This window comes from Eschrichtius robustus, chromosome 1, assembly GCF_028021215.1.
Source record: "Eschrichtius robustus isolate mEscRob2 chromosome 1, mEscRob2.pri, whole genome shotgun sequence".
In the NCBI taxonomy this organism is placed as follows: domain Eukaryota; kingdom Metazoa; phylum Chordata; class Mammalia; order Artiodactyla; family Eschrichtiidae; genus Eschrichtius; species Eschrichtius robustus.
Window position 1 is genome coordinate 81,261,123 of NC_090824.1, and position 16,142 is coordinate 81,277,264.

At 48.1% G+C, this 16,142-nt stretch overlaps 1 protein-coding gene across 1 annotated transcript in view; it reads right to left on the reverse strand.

Annotated features, from left to right (window-relative positions):
- The window catches only part of RYR3 (ryanodine receptor 3), a 378,467-nt gene that overhangs the window by 175,176 nt on the left and 187,149 nt on the right, over positions 1-16,142 (reverse strand). The window contains exons 32-36 of the mRNA XM_068538049.1: positions 13,837-14,002; positions 7,773-7,859; positions 7,170-7,396; positions 4,518-5,313; positions 1,683-1,883 (exon numbers count right to left, since the gene is read on the reverse strand). Of these exons, the coding sequence (XP_068394150.1) occupies positions 1,683-1,883; positions 4,518-5,313; positions 7,170-7,396; positions 7,773-7,859; positions 13,837-14,002 (1,477 nt within the window). The remainder of the gene's footprint in view (positions 1-1,682; positions 1,884-4,517; positions 5,314-7,169; positions 7,397-7,772; positions 7,860-13,836; positions 14,003-16,142) is intronic.

Consider the following 16,142-nt stretch of genomic DNA (forward strand, 5'->3'; position numbering starts at 1 on the left):
GTCTAGAAGGCTAAAGAAGGAAGTAATGGTTAGGTCCCAAAGATGACAGAAGAGAAGGTAAGGAGGCAGAATGGGGCAAGAAGACGGTGCAGCCAGCAGGGCCCTTCTAGGATCCAGGATCACGAGCTGTGTCTATGGGGATGACAGTGTCAGATGGACAACCCAGTCCTGGCTGGCTTAAGGAGATGCCAGAAAACATGTGTAAACTCACTGGCTCACTGGCTCACTGACAGAAGGGCATAGAACATGGCATGAGGCAAATGCAAATACCTCTGACACTAAAACTAATGACAGCTTGTAGTACTTACAGAATGTTTCCTACCTGACAGATTTCCTGCTAAGCAATCTAAATGAATTATCTCATAGGATTCTCACAAACATTATCCACATTTTGCAGCCTGAAGAAACTGAGAGACAAAGAGAAGTAATGCGTCCAAGACTAGCCAGTGAGTGATGGTGGAGCCGCAATGGGAGCCAGGCTCGGAAGCCAACAGCAGTGTTTTAATCACCACTTCATCCACCTTCCCGTTTTTCACAAATACAAGTCAGCATCTGCCCAGTGAAACAGGGAATGTTCGCACCTGTTGCCAGTCTAAAAGCAGCCTGACAACATCTGTAAAGCCTTCAAGAATAATTCACACTCACTGCATTTTCCTCAGCACAGTGCAAAGTACCTGTTCCCACCAATCCACAGGGCCTTGGCATTTTGCCTCTAGCAAAGAGATGTGAAGCTCTGTCTGCTCTTTATCAAGGCCAGTATCATTCAAAGGCATCTTAAGGAGCCAAGATAGGTGGTTCATTTTCAAGCCAATATAAGTATCTATAGCCTACAAAATAGGTTTTAAGAACGTATTTGGAACATGCTGTGGTGGCCTCGCCATCGTTACAAAATGGTGGTAATTATATCGACAACAATTTATGGATAGGCTGCTTATTAAATATATATAAGATCCAAAGATTTGGTTTCGACGACAGAAAATGAATGTCTTCACTGGAAGATCTATCTTCTCTTTTGAAACTGAGGGAGCTGTGACAAATGGCCTGCAGGATATATGTGATCAGCCGAGCAGCGGCGACGAATGGAGACTATTATTTTACAAGCTGTCCCTCCCTCATCTGCAAGTTTCTCACCAGGATTTTCATTCTTTTCAAAGCAGCCTTTCAACCTGGGTGAGGCTGACTATGAGGTGGGGTACCGCAAAGAATGGAGACAACACATCCCAGGAGAGGACTCCCTCATCCATGTCCTGCCCTCCAGGCTTCCTGGGGCTGGGGTGGGGGGGATTCCAGAGGGTCTCGGTCAAGGAAGACTGTGCACCCGCCCTCACGAGTCAGGAAATGCGGACCACATTCTGTTGATCTCTGATGGAGAGTAGTGACTTCTGGAAGGACTGGACAGAAATGCTTCTAAGGGGTAGAAGCTGGATCCTAACAGAGACAGGAGTGGTGGCATGAACGAGCGAAGGAAAGGAGGAAGCCTGGCTCTGTGTGTGGTTTTGGAAGGTTATCTTTCCACCCAAGACAGCTGGCAGAGGCTTCCCAGTTGTCTCAGCACAGGACTAGCCTGTCTCCTGGTGCTGGCCGGGGTCTTTCAACCTCCCATGAAGGCTTTGTGTACCCTGCTTCATCGGGTTCAAGCTCTTCCCTAGGAATGGGATGGAGGCTCGGGAGGGGCTTCTCACCTGCTCCTGCGGGGGTGAGCGGAACTCCCTGGTCTTCCGAGCAGTCAGGGCCGCAGACATGTTCAGGGCCTGCATGAGTTCGTTGTAGCGGAACTTCTGATTTGCCTGGAGCTTGGAGACATAAATGTCGCCAAAGGCCACGATGGCCTCCACCCGGTGCTGCAGCTCCCAGTCACAGAGATAGCTGAGGAGCTCACACATCTGCAAAAGTGTACACACACGTGAATATAATAATACGTCATGTACATTGGTGAAGCAGCTATCATCCCCATTCTACAGATGGTAACACTGAGACTTAGGCAATTTAAGGAACTTGCCCAGTGTCACACAGTAATCATAGAGCTACTACTGGAATCCAAGTTGGCCATTACTGGATGACTCTGGATTAGTACTTGAACCCAGAGCCCAGCTCTTTACTGCTGAGCCAGGAGAACAACAGGAAAATGAGCTCATTAAACACAGAGCACGTCTGCCTGTGGAGACAGAGAACAGCATGTAGGAGAGCGTTTTCCCAGGGCTCTAAGCTCAGTACAGAAACCACCACTGAATGGTACACATGAGCACTGGGTCTCCTTCCTGACATCTTCTGGTTCTGGATGATGGGAAAGCGAGACCTCTGCTTCCCTCCCCATCTTTCATTGTTTTTGTTTATCGGCACTGTTTTTCTATGATCAGTTGTTATAACTAATCTTATCACCATTAGAATTTATACTAATAAGAAAAAAATAGCCATACCTTATTGAGCACTAGCTATTTGCCAGACACTGTGCCAGGCACTTGCCATACTTTATGTGTGTTCCTCATATTTTTACTAAAGCAGAAGTTCTATTTACCCACCTCCACTTAACCCATCACACGTGACTAAAGAACACTCTCCAGTGTGTCTGGGCACAGACAAGGCCCCGGGTGGTGGGGTGCTGTCACCTAGCAGGACACTCTCTGCACATCTGCACACCTCTGCTCCCGCCAGGTAAACTGGGACCCAGGGCTTACGATCGTCCTACTTGTGATTATAATTACAACATTTAAAGTCATGTGGGTGAATGAAATAGGAAAACTAAGTTGACTGACTAGGGAACATCTGTGAAAGGCGAGTTTTTTTTTTAAAAAAATGCTAAAATTGAGTGTGAGTTAGACAACTATAAAAAGTTGGGGGAAATCATAAAAATCTAGAAGCATTTTGCACTCAGGTTGCTTTCAATTACCTCTAAATCTGCAGCCTACCTTAAAGACCCCAAAGTGGTAATCGTAGATGGTGCATGACAGGTGTCATCCATGGAAAAGAGAGGACTCTATGTGCCAGTCAGGGACTCACATTAAAGAAGAGGTCTTGCCCCAGATCATGTGGATATAGATACCTGCTTCAATTAAACTGGCTACTGCAGGCACACTTATTTTCTTAATTTTAGAGATAAGAAAAGTTACAATAAAAAAGCCAACTCTTAGTTTTGACATTTTCCTATTATTTTTCTGCTTTCTATCTCATTTATTTCTGCTCTAATATTTATTTCCTTCCTTCTGCTAAATTTGGGCTTGGTTTGTTCTTTTTCTAGCTCCTTGAGGTAAAAAGTTAGATTATTTGAGATCTTCCTCCTTTTTTTAATGTAAATATTTATTGCAATGTACTTCCCTCTTCTATTTTTGCTGCATCCCATAGGTTTTGGTAATTTTTGTTCTCATTTTCATTTGTCTTGAGGTAACATCTTCTTTTAAAAAAATTTAATTAATTAAATTAAAAAAAAAAAAAAAGAAGAGGTCTTGGCCCTCCATCAGAATAGCACATTTCTATGTTTTAATAAAATATTTAAGGTACATATGCAAAATTTGTTATGCTTCTTCTCTATATTCAATGTTTTGATGAAATGACCACCTACCAATCCCATCATATTGGATAAGAGAGCTTCGACTGCAGATTATTTTTTATAATATATTTTACGCCAACATATGTTTCAAATTATATTTTTTAAACACACATTTTAATCTTATGTTTTACTATATCATCATCCACATTTTACAAATCATAAAGCCAAGACTGATGGGCTACTGACTTGGCAAATTTATTTAGCCAGGAAGTGGCTGAGGAGCAGGAATTGAAATCCAGGGATGCCTGAACCAGGGTCACTCCATTGAGATAAACTGCTCTCCTCTATTTCTTTTCTTTTCTCTTTTTTGAAGAGAAATTTATTGAAGTATAGTTGATTTACAGTGTTGTGTTCATTTCTCCTCTATTTGTTTTCATTTCTCTCTTCTCAGTGCTGAGAAGACAAAAGTCACCATCCTCTTTCAGTGCATCCCTGATGCTAGCTTACGTCTGGTAAGACTAAGCTGTGCAAGGGGGCAGCTCTAAGTGAGCAGAGCTCCTAGCTCAGATGGCACTTTCTTTGAGTGCCAGTGTAACAGGTTCACGTCAGGCTTGTGATCGGAGCACGGCAACAAATGAGAGCAGGTGATGAGTGTGGTCATCCTACAAGCCAGTTCCTTTGGTCAACTCCACGGCCAAAGGCTCCTCCCTGTCTCCAGACAAGATGTCACAAATGAGCGCTTTAGTCCCAAAGGGTAGGAGAGAAGATCAGGGAAAATCCGTCACTGGGACCAGAAAAACAGTTCTAAAGCACACGCTTTACTGACGAGGGCTGGTATTTTCGTTTTGGTTTGGGGAGACTTAGGGAGTACCTTCCAGCTCAGGAACAAGCAGGACCAGTGGGCGCTCTCCCTGAGCATCTCTGCTACACTCCACATTCAGGCCAATGCCCACAGTCCTGGCGTCACCACCAGGCTGCACTGTCTCCCTCCCCAGCTCTTTCCAAGGGCAGGATGCTGGCTGCCCCGAGTTACCTGCAGCTTGACGGACTCCGGTAACCGGGTCTGCAACAAGCCTCTGACGGGAGCCTCCTTGCCGGCCTTTTCCCCAGCCTCCACAGCCTTCTCCTCCACCTGGGTCACCTCCTCCTTCTCTGCTCCGCCCTGCGTGCCCCCACTGTGCTCCCCAAACACGGAGGGGTCGATGAGAAGGAGGATCTGCCGAACATCGTCATCGTCAAACACCCCCATGACCAGCAGGGTTCCGATGAGTTTCAGCACAGGCACAAACTGGAACTCCACGGACCCCCCGACGGGGTCCCGGATGTGAGCCCCACTGCACTGCACTGCCTCCGTTAGCATGCTCAGCGCCTTCGTCTTGAGAAGCTCCAAGGGAATCTCGGGGCTCTGCTTCTGGTGTTCCTCGCTGGTCATGACGAAGCAGGAGGGGGAGAACCTGAACCCTGGCTTGAGGCACGTTCTCGGGCCCACCCCAGGGAGCCCATGCCTCTTGGACTCGTCCGGGTACAGGCGGATTTTCCTGGTGCTGCTGGTGATGGGGATGATGTACTCATTCTTCATCATCAGCTTCCTCTCCTTAGCGCTGGCCAGGTGGATGCTGATGAGCAGGTCGTAGAAGCCGGAGCGCAGGAAGCCGGGGAGGTACTTGTTGTCAATGGCGTAGAAGAGCTGGGAGAGGTCCACGTGGCTGCACAGGGCGTAAGCCACGCGGCTGTTTCCCAGGGCGCACAAGGCGCTGTAGAGTCTCAGCGTGTGGTAATGGAACCACATGAGGTCCTCCTGCTCGCAGAGCTCCAGGATGTCCACACACCTGAGGAGGAGACAAGCAATCAACCACTCCACGGGGAGAAAACTGTGCCAGAATTCAGCGGAGCGCTTACCCTCGGAATCCCCACGGATCTCACCCGAGCCAAGGAAGGCAGAGCGGGTAGAAGCCTGGAGGGGTCTCTTACAGGTTATCATTCGTCTCCCAGTTCTGGTCCATATCCCAGCTCCTGATAACCCACCATTTCTAACTATGAGGGTCTCAAAAGTCTGTAAGACTTAAAAGACACTAGCTTGGGACTTCCCTGGTGGCGCAGTGGTTAAGAATCCGCCTGTCAATGCAGGGAACACGGGTTCAAGCCCTGGTCCGGGAAGATCCCACATGCCATGGAGCAACTAAGCCCGTGTGCCACAACTACTGAGCCTGCGCTCTAGAGCCTGCGAGCCACAACTACTGAAGCCCACGTGCTGCAACTACTGAAGCCCATGTGCCTAGAGCCCGGGCTCTGCAACAAAGAGAAGCCACCACAATGAGAAGCCCACGCACCACAACGAAGAGCAGTCCCTGCTCGCCGCAACTAGAGAAAGCCTGCGCGCAGCAACGAAGACCCAACGCAGCCAAAAATAAATACAAATTAAAATTAAAAAAAAAAAAAAAAAAGACACTAGCTTACCAAACATCAAAGTCCCCATTATTAGGGAAAAACCCAACTCAGAACTGAAAACATTCAGGTATGTGACAGGTGACTTGGTCCTCTTATTTGTAGGCTCAAGGGGATCCTCTGTTTCCTGATGTAAGAACCCCTCAGAAGACGTAGCTAAAGCCCTCCCATCAATTTACCATCTGCCTCATCTATGTAATCTCCAGTTTACCATCAGCCATGGGGCTATCCTTTTCCTGAAAACAAACACACACCCGCGCTCTTGTCCAGAGAGGAAACGCCTTCCAGCCTGTGATGAGTTGGCGTAGTCAGGTAGCCAGTGCACTTTCTCCATCCTGACTGTAGAGATCTATCTGCTGTGTATTATTCCCTTGTGTGTGGGGGCCCGGGGCTTTGATCTCTGCTTAGATTCTTCCACTTTGTCTTGGTCCTCACTGAGAATCTGAGGACACTTTGCAATTGGCTTACCTGGCTGGTCTCCTGGTCTTTTCTGCTCCTTCCCTACACTAGCCTGTCCTTCTGCTGCCCATGACCCAGTGGAATACCTAAATGTGAGCTATGCAGGTGTCAAATACCTCCATCCTCTATTGCTTTATTTTTTCAGTCCAAGAGATCAAGGGGTAATAACATCCATAAAAATAGAACTTACTTAATTTTTTCTATGTACAGAAACTGAACTAGATTTTCCCTACACAATTTCATTTTTTCTCTCTCAGCAATCCTTTGGGCGGGCATTGATCTCACTGTACTGATGAGAAGACCGAGGCCTGGAGTGCATGAGTAACTCCCTCAAGGCCATGCAGCCAGAAAGTGACGGTGCTGGAATTGAACCTAGCCCATAATCCAGGAGCACCTCTTAAGGAGTGGGGACCAGGAGCCTGATTCTTGGTTCTCCAAGCAAGCTAGGCATGCCTCATTCTTCCCCTTCTTGCCATCAGTAACATATATTTCTGAGCCATGCTAGGGTTTTTAATTAAACGCATGGAAATGTCCCTGAGTGCAGGTACTCGGAGCTACAGTGAAAGCCCCGTGGCAGGCACATCACTGTGAGTATCATGCTGTGTCTGAGTGAATGATCAAAGTGGGGAAGGGAAAGAAGAGAAACCGAGGCTTCGGGGCAATCAGCAGTCATCTTGGGCCCTTTGCCAACGAGGCTGCCCCTCCTTCCCTTCTGGGCTTGCTGGGTACCTGCTTCCCTGCCTCCCGGGCCCGGCCCTCCCTCTTTGGGCCCCTCCGCTACCTGTTCTCCTCGGGGATGTAGAGCGCCATCATCTGTAGGGGCTCCAGGCACTGCACCACCCAGCCATGGCGCTCGCTCACCCGCTCCGTCTCCACCTTCAGGAAGCTGCTGGGCATGCGGCTCCAGAGGACGGGCTGGATGCTTTGGACGTCCAGCCGTGGTGGGCACTGCGGGACGGGGTTTTTCTCTTCACTCTTAAATATGGCCGCCGACAGGGGCATGGCGTTCTGGGGCAAGGCAGAAAGGCATCAGGGAGGAGAACACACGTGCAACGCAGAGATGCTCAGTGGCTGGACAATGCACCCGGCCCATGATAACCAAAAGGATGAGCATACGTTACAAAGAGACAAATGCATCCAGGGACCAATGAGGGCTTCGCAAGCATCAGTGAAGACCTGACATAATGGGTTACGTGAACATTCATTAATTCTTTCGGTACTCAACAGAAGTGGGAGAAGGGGAAAATGGGAACCTATTAGTTTGGGAGGCATATGACAAGCAAGAGGTGACAGACTCCCGGCTTTCTCAGGCCTGAGCTTCTCCCCCTAATGGTCAGCAGGCCCCCTCATGTCACAGACGTTAGATGAGGGGACAGATAAATACCTTCAGCTTCCCAAGTTCAAACTGAAACAAAGAGGTGCTGGTAGGCTGCAGGAAGACCGCTGGAAACACTTTGGTATTGGGCTCCACCTGGAAACCAAAACAAATCCAGATGTTTGCCCAGAATTATAAAATCATAGGGGGGCTAAGTCATGGGTGTTTCAGTCAACACCCTCACTCTAAGCTTGAGCTGAAAGAGGGCAGTTAACTGGCTGCTCATTGTTCACTGCTCAGAAATTCCCAGAGACCCGGTGCCTAAGCGTAGCTACTGTCACTGCTCCCACCTTCCACACGCCCTTCCTCACTCCACGCGGGGCTGAACGATCTCACGTCCTTTCAGTTCCTCTCTCGGGTAACCGAAGCCAGCAGCTTTCTGCAGTGCTCAGGAGGACAGTCGCAGGTGGGAGCAACCCACCGGCCACCGAAGGCAGTGCCTGCTCTGGTCACAGAACAAGCTGAGGTGCTGCTCTTCACAGAGCACGGAGACCCCCCCCCCCCCCGCCTCAGGCCCACAGCGAGGACCACCATCCATCACTCCCGCCCTGGAAGGTGACAAGGGAGGGTGGTGCGGTGGCTTCAGTATTCTTTCTCAAGGCACATGGGTGTCGGTCAGGCAAAGCCGGGGGACCTACAGCAGAGCGTCGCAACCTCAGCCCTACTGATAAATGTCTCCAGAGTTGCCAAATGTCCCTGAAGGGAAAAGAGGCCCCACTCGAGAGCCCGCTTTGCAGGCAGGGACCACGCGGCGCTTCCCTGGAATTACATGAAGAGGCTGCACCTGGAGACTCTCTCCTCCCTCAAAACCGCTCCCTCTCACTTGGTTCCTCTGGACTTCTCTCCACCCCTTCCTCACTCTCCATGATTTTAGTTCTTACATTAGATGGTGCAGGATTCACCAACTGCCTTTTAGCTGCCACTGAGATGAGGCATGTGGATTTATGTATTTATGACATCTGGGGCTCCACTTATCCCTTGCTCACTTTGAAGTCGGGCTTTTGATCAGACTCGGAGGACCACGGAAGAAGAAATGGAGCTTTAATTCCACCAACTAAAGTCCTTTGCCTTTAAGCAAACCTTGCGACTCTCCCGACCCGTCACATTAGGGGCTGCTGGGTATTGGGAACATACCCTAAAAGTGCCCCTCAATGAGTCACCCCCTTGTACAATCCCCTCTCCTAGAACCTGTGCCTTGTTTCCAGCAAACAGAATATGGCAAAAAGCGACTGTCATGCCCCTGACTGGGTTACATTGTAGAAGACTCCGTCTCAGCAGATGGGAGAGGAAGATGGTCCAGATACCCTCGGAGAAGTAAACTGCCATGTTGTCAGAGGGCCATGTGACAGGAGTTCCAGGGGGTCTCATGGGGCTGAGAGTGGTTGGCCCCTGGCTTCAGCCAGCAAGAAATGGAGCCCTAGTTCTACAAATGTAAGCAAATGAATTCTGCCAACAACCATGTGAGCTCAGAAAAGGACCCCGAGCTCCAGAAAAGAATGCAGCCTGGCTGACACCTTGACTGCAGCCTTGTGTGACGCTGACCAGAGGACCCAGCTAAGCTGTGCCCTGACTCCTGACCCACGGACACTGTGGGACAATAAATGAATGCCTTTAAGTCACTGAGTTTGTGGTAATTTGTTATCAGGCAATAGAAAATGAATAGAGCAGTTTTCCTTTCTGCCAGGATATTGGTTACGGGCTTCTTGTAAATAATGAACTTCCTCAATGCATTTAGGCATAAGAATTATAAGCACACATTTTTATGGCTGGAAGTGACTTAAAAGATTGTCTGGTCCAGTGCTATCATCTGCTCACGATGAGGAGGCCAGACTGGTTAGACCCCAGGCGCGCACCCAGCACATGTCATTTGAGCACACTGTAGTGGGCTTACGTTTCAGATAAAACGTTTGCTTTTACCTGATGCTTCAGGTACCCATGGATGATATGAAGGGATGATGCCAGTAAAACCAACGGGTAGGGAGGGGGCTGCTAGAACTGCCTAGGCTATGTCTGAAATAAGCTTTGGTAAGGACATTCAACAATTATTTAGTGCTTATCACATACCTTCTTTGTGCCAGGATCTGGGTTTATGGGTGAGAGACACATATGGGAAATTCTGATTTGATTTGATGCTGTGTGACTTTGGCCACAAGGCAAGAGTCATCTCTGGTCTGGCCCCAGATTTCTCAAATACCCAACAGGTAACATCTAGAACAATGTGTGTCCCTCAAGTCATGGCAACTTGAAGCAAGCAGAGGTCTGGCAGCTGAGAAAACTTCACCTGGACCAGCCAGGTGAAGACAGAGAGAAATGCACTCAGCCAGAGGTTTTCTTTGCTGAGCTAAATTGTACCAGTATAGGGAACGACAGGCTGAAGAGGGCGGTACGTTTTTAGGTCCCTCAGGAATGGTCCCTGCAAACTTCATAAACTACCCAGTCAAATGCCAGGGCCCTCCTCAAACCTCCTTGCAGAGAGGAGGTCCTTGAAAGCATCTAGGATGGGTGCCCTGGGATGGGTTTATTTCTACCGTGCAGAGTACACTCCCACCACGATGAACAATGGAAACGTCTCTTCAATCACTAAAATAACAAGAACACACAAGGGTGAGCTCCTGATGGGTGTACCTAAGGAGAGAAACTGCAACTGGTGGTGTGGTAAGTGGAATACTAGACGGCCCTCCTGACCCCTAGGGTTAGTCCCCTGATCGTGTATGTCACAGGGCAAAAGGGTTTCTGCAGATGTTAGTAAGGTTACTGACGAGCTGGCCTTAAGATAGACAGAATATCCTTGTGGACCTAATCCGATTGCACGAGCCCTTAAAAAAAGCAGGTGTTTTCTCCTGCTGGGGGCAGAAGAGAAAATCAGAGAGAGTCTTGAAGCACGAGAAGAACCAGATGTGCCCTTGTTGGCTTTGAAGATGGAAGGGGCCAAGTGAGAGGGAATGTGGGCACCTCTGGAAGCAGAGAGGGGTTGGCCAGCAAGAAAATGGGGACTTTGGAACCTCAGCCTACAACCACAACTGGATCCTGCCGACAACGTGAATGAGCTCGCAGGGGATTCTACCCAGAGCCTCAGGACAGAGCTAGCTCATTCCAGCCGACACCTTGATTTCTGGCCTTGTGAGAACCTGGGCAGAGAGCCCAGTCAAATCTACAGAACTATGAAATGATAAATGGATGCTGTTTTAAGCTGCTAATTTTGTGGTAACATTTTAGGCAGCAATTAAAAAACTAGTGGCTTCCCAGCCGAGTTGGTCAGTTTGATAATAAATACTTAGCAAGCACTCACTAGGTACCAGGTACCATCTCATGCGTTAGGGGATGCAGCAGTGAACCTGAGAGATGGCCTCTCCCCTCAAGGAGCTTACATTCTGGAAGGGGAGGCTGCATTCTAATGGAATAAGCAGTGAGCCCAGATTTGAGGCTGCCACGAAGTGCCATGGACTTTCTTCCCTTTGTGTTTAAGGTACCTTTTATCACTGGCTGCTATGTTTTGTCTTTGCAATGACAGACATTCTACTTCTAATCACGTGTGAAGGTCAGGGCATAGGAACTAGCCTGAACTGAATGGTAACCCCTCTCGTAAATCTGAATCTGACGGCTGGCTCTGCTCTCAGAGCAGTGTGGCTGGAGTGGCAGTAACTGAGGAGTATCTCTTGAACACACATTTTATTTCTCATTTCTCCCATGATTACATTAAATGAGACAGAAAAAGCTTTTCAAATTGTGCAGCAGTATTTAATGGGGAGGTCTAGAAACATTGTTTGAGAGAATCCTCCACTCATTATTTTGCTTACTGGTCCTCTCTGAATGGAAAGCCAGTATATAAATATTGCTGCCCTGCTCCTCTTGAGATAATTGAAAAATGAAAATGGCTACAGCTGCAGAATAACAATTATCCCACTGCTGGGAGCCCAGACGCATGGCTGGACACGTTACTGTCTCACGGGAATGAGCAGGGGGCTGGGTAGGGATGAGCCCCCCGAGGGTCCCTGCTCAGAGTCCTGACCTCCTCCCCATCCCCACCTCAGGGTGGGAGTGGGTTTGGACCCCTGAGCAGAGTCATCGGGATTTATACGCATGGAGTCACGCGCCAGGCATCCTGGGGTGCAGGTGCCAACGTGCAGCTCAGACAGCGGACCAGCCCAATGTCATCCAGGAACTACTGTGAAAGATGGGATGCAAATGTGTTCTCCTCTTTGTTGTAACATCTTCTCACCGTCATGGGCTCTTTCCTGAAGCAGGCAAGTCCCTGCTGCCGCAAATGCCATGGGCTATTTATTTATTTATTTAGGGACCTTAAAAGTGATCAGATGCTTTGGAGCTCTCTGTAGCTCAGGGAGGACCCTTCAGTCAAACTCATTTCAAAAGTTAATGGGAAAAAGCTAATGGATTCTGAAGGACGGCAGTAATGTATATAAGCCTCCTCTCGGTACTGGTGGGGAGGGGAACGTGGAATCATGAGAAAGTACCGGAAGAATAACTTACTTTCTGCTTCAAAGCCTGGTTTTGCAGAGGCCTCTTTCTGGGAGCGGCTGGTGGGGTCCCAGCTGCTGGGTGGTAGTGATGATTCCACTTCTTCCCAGGAGGAAGAGGAGGTGTGCAGGGGGCTACCCACTGCAGGAGGTCCTGGAGAGGACTGCCACACCAGCAGGCCGTCCCTGGCCCCCAGGAAGGGCCCTGCCATCTGATTTTGGTCACCTAACATTTCAGACACTTGCTGCCAAGGGGCTTTTCAGCCCAGAGGCTGTAACCTGGGGCTGATTCTGGAATCTGGGGTTTTAGCCATTTACACAGGAGCCGGAGGCTTTTAATCTGCTGTAGTTGGCTAAGCTTCCCTGGACACTGCCTACCATTGCCCTGGTCAGAACTCTTCAGGAGCTCCACATTTCTTCCTAATACCTCCCTACCTTTCCAAATTTGTTACTATGAACCATAACCCATTCTATTCTGTCCATCGTTCCTCAAACATACACTATGCCCCCGTCTCCATTACGCTTCTGTGCCATTCTTTCAATCTAGTACACTCCTCTCTCTCCACCTGGAAGAATTCTTTGCTTTAAAATCAAGATTTCTCTGTAATAAACCTCCTCTTGATCACTCTCAATGGAATCAGCCTCTGCCTTCTCTGAACTCGGATAACACTCTATCCACACGTACATGAGGCTCTCCATTCTACCCTTGGAGTGTCAAGAAGGTTTAATACAGAAATTTGACTTCCTAACTTAGCCTGTCTCATAGTATGCTCTGTAGAACTCTAGGCTTATAGAAACTACTAATTGTTAAAAAAAAAAACAAAAAAGCTCTTCTTGGTTAAATAATATGAGAAATGCTTGGCTAGTTTTCTTTCTGAAGCATTTCTTAAACTTTTCCTGTACTAACACTCACTGCGAAACTTCCAAAGGAGGATATCATTTGTGGCATTTCCCAAGCTTACTTGGCCATCAAAGATAAAGCTTAAAGGAGATTAGGCTTCTTGTGGTTAATGACGGGTAAACCTACGTGGGTATAATTAATGGCTTCCCCAAGTAGTTCTGTCGAAGTTCATAGTCAATGAAAGAGGAAAATAAATTATTTATGTAAATGCATTTTAAAGCACCCTGTAAAGAAGCCATAGTGAATGAGAATAACCTTTTATTGCAAAGGGAATACTCCCTGGCAAATCAGTTTTTACAGGTCTATATTTTGAGCACAGAAGTTTCTTAAAGAGAGGAGTATCTCTGTTGACCTTTTAAACTTTGCATCTTATATAGTGTAGGTAACATGAAAGTTGCACAAGAAATACTGATGGAACCAACGAATAACCTTTTAGAGCCCATCACCAAGGAAAAGCCTTCTTATCTTCTAGAAGGATGACCAGCATTTCTGATCAACCAATAAATGAGATCTTTCCCTCTCTGAACAAAAGGAAGTCACTTTACTCTTGTTTGTCTCCCTAGATGGCACTGGACAACATGGGTACATCAACTCCATGTGCTATGGTGGGGACGCCACCTATGGAGAAGACCGAGGAGCCGTGCCCTGAGCACCAGGCTGGAGATGCTGCCTTCACGGCCCCAGGAGCCGCCCCTACCTGGTAGCAGGTGCCGAGTTCCCTCCCGTTGGCCGAGAAGGACAACATGCCCATTGCCAGATCCACGAGGCAGCCGATCTCTAGGTCCACGTTGCTGCGACTTGCTCTTTGGGACGTGGCCACGATGTCCCCACCCCAGACCATGTAGCAGTTGCTGCGCTTCACACTAGGAGCCAGAGAGAGGAAAAGGCACAGAATCTGGACTGGGGCAGTTTGGAATCAAGACTCAGGATTGAAATGCCCCCCAAAGCTTCCAATGAAGCTTTCCAATCAGCTGCGAATAATTTTTTTTTTCTTAAATGAATTCACTCAGTTTAGGAATGTGGCACCTCTATCTGCTTCAAACAGCAGAGCGTTCAGGCAACTTGCTTCCTGGCTCATCGTCAATTCATGTTTCTGAAACAGATAATGGGGACGGTAGTATTCCCACCTTAGAAGTGGGAGATAAAGGTGCAGAGAGGATGACTACCACAGGTGGACTTAGAGAGGAATTTGGTATAAGAGGCAGGAACGAAAACTCTGTGTCCTGAGTTCCATTTCAGTGCCAGGGCAAAAGGCCGTGTGACACTTGAGAACTCAGGCCCACGTTCCCTAGGATGGTAGGCCTGGGCCCCAGGAAGATTTGCAAAGTAGATAAAGTTAGTCTCTGATGGCCTCCCACCTCCTGATCTGTACTACCCCCCACTCCCAGCTCCCTGGAGCCCTGCCCCCTGCACTCTTCACCACCTACCAACCTGGGTCCCTTTCTCAGCTAGCTGGCTACCACCCCCCAGGAAGAAAACTCCACCATAGGCATTTAGCTTTAAAAGCCAACTATAATAACCACAAAGCCTTTAAACTCCAAAGTCTGGGTTTTTAATGGTAAGATTTCAAACCCTAGGTGGGCTTTGGAGAAGTGGTATGTGGATCCCCAGAGCCCCTCACGATGGCTGAGGGCAAGAGGCAGCTGGTATGTCTCCTCCTAAGCCCAGTCCTAGTGTGGCTCATCTGAGGGACCCGGTTGCTTAAAGTAACACCAAGCGATTTGTCTCAGGCTAAAGGAGAGAGTGGCTCTATACGGGATGCTAGAGCAGCCCCTTTAAACTTCCTAAGGTCAATCTGATCTGGCCTTGGAAAGCCAAGAGTTTGATTAGAATTCTCCCAGGTTTTTTCCGGTTCTAGAAGTCCATCACTTTCCCAGACAACTAGAAATCCCGTGTGTAAGCATTCCTTCACCTCCTCCCCTTGACTCTCCTCTGTGGCACCAGTCAGGCTGGTTTCTCAGAGTGAATGCCCTCAGGCAGCGCCAGTGCAAATTGCTCCTTCCAAAGAGTTATAGCCATTGCTAGATTTCCATTAAGGTTAAACTGTGGCGATGTCATTACTTCTTTTCAGTGATTCAAGTACGAAGTACACTAATGACTACAGAATTCAATTAATAAGGTACAGAAGCCGCAAGAGTGTGAAGTGCCACACTTTGGTCATATTTCAAAGGGTCTAAGTTTGAAATGCCTGAACACATCCGAAAATCGATCCTGTGTTTACTTCTTATTACACAAGACAAAGAACCAAGAGTTACTGAGCACCTACTATCTACTGGGTCTTAACGCTAAGGTGCCGATGTGTCAGTTAATTTTCACCATGAATGTGGTCACCGAGGCTCAGATAAATAAAATAAGCAGTCTGGCATGGCAGAGCGAGCAAACTGGAGCCACAGACCCAACTGGGGTGAGACTGTGTGCTTTTTGTTCTTCTGGCTGAAGAGCAAAGTCCGGAGTGGTCAACTGCTTTCACAGACTTTCCTTTTAACCAAACCAGATGTTGCATCTGGTTATAGCATCTACTCTGGGTCTCATAACATGATGGACATTCAGTAATGGTAATAACAGTGCTGTTTATTGAGTACTTGAGTTGAGGCACTGCTGTAGGCTCTTATCTATGTATCACCTCACTTAATCCTCATAACACTCTGTGAGATTAGAACTACTATTCACATTTTATAAATAAGGAAATTTAGACCCAGAGAGGTTAAGTAACAGGTCCAAAGTCACACCTCTAGTACGTACTGGAACCCAGTTTAAAGCGCAGGCAGTTTGCTTCCAAAGGCTGTACTCTTAACCACCCACCAACAATGGTCCCCCCAGAAAACAGCAATTGCGCCCGACCTCTGGCCATTGGCCTTTGATGAGCAAGTAGTATCGGAAGAGTACTGACTGCAGAACATTCCTGACTTTGTAGGGATAAAGTTGTCATGAGAAACAACTTATTACATTTCTATACAAGCCTGCCATCTGGGCAAGGACTCTAGCAAATCTCACTTAGGTGGA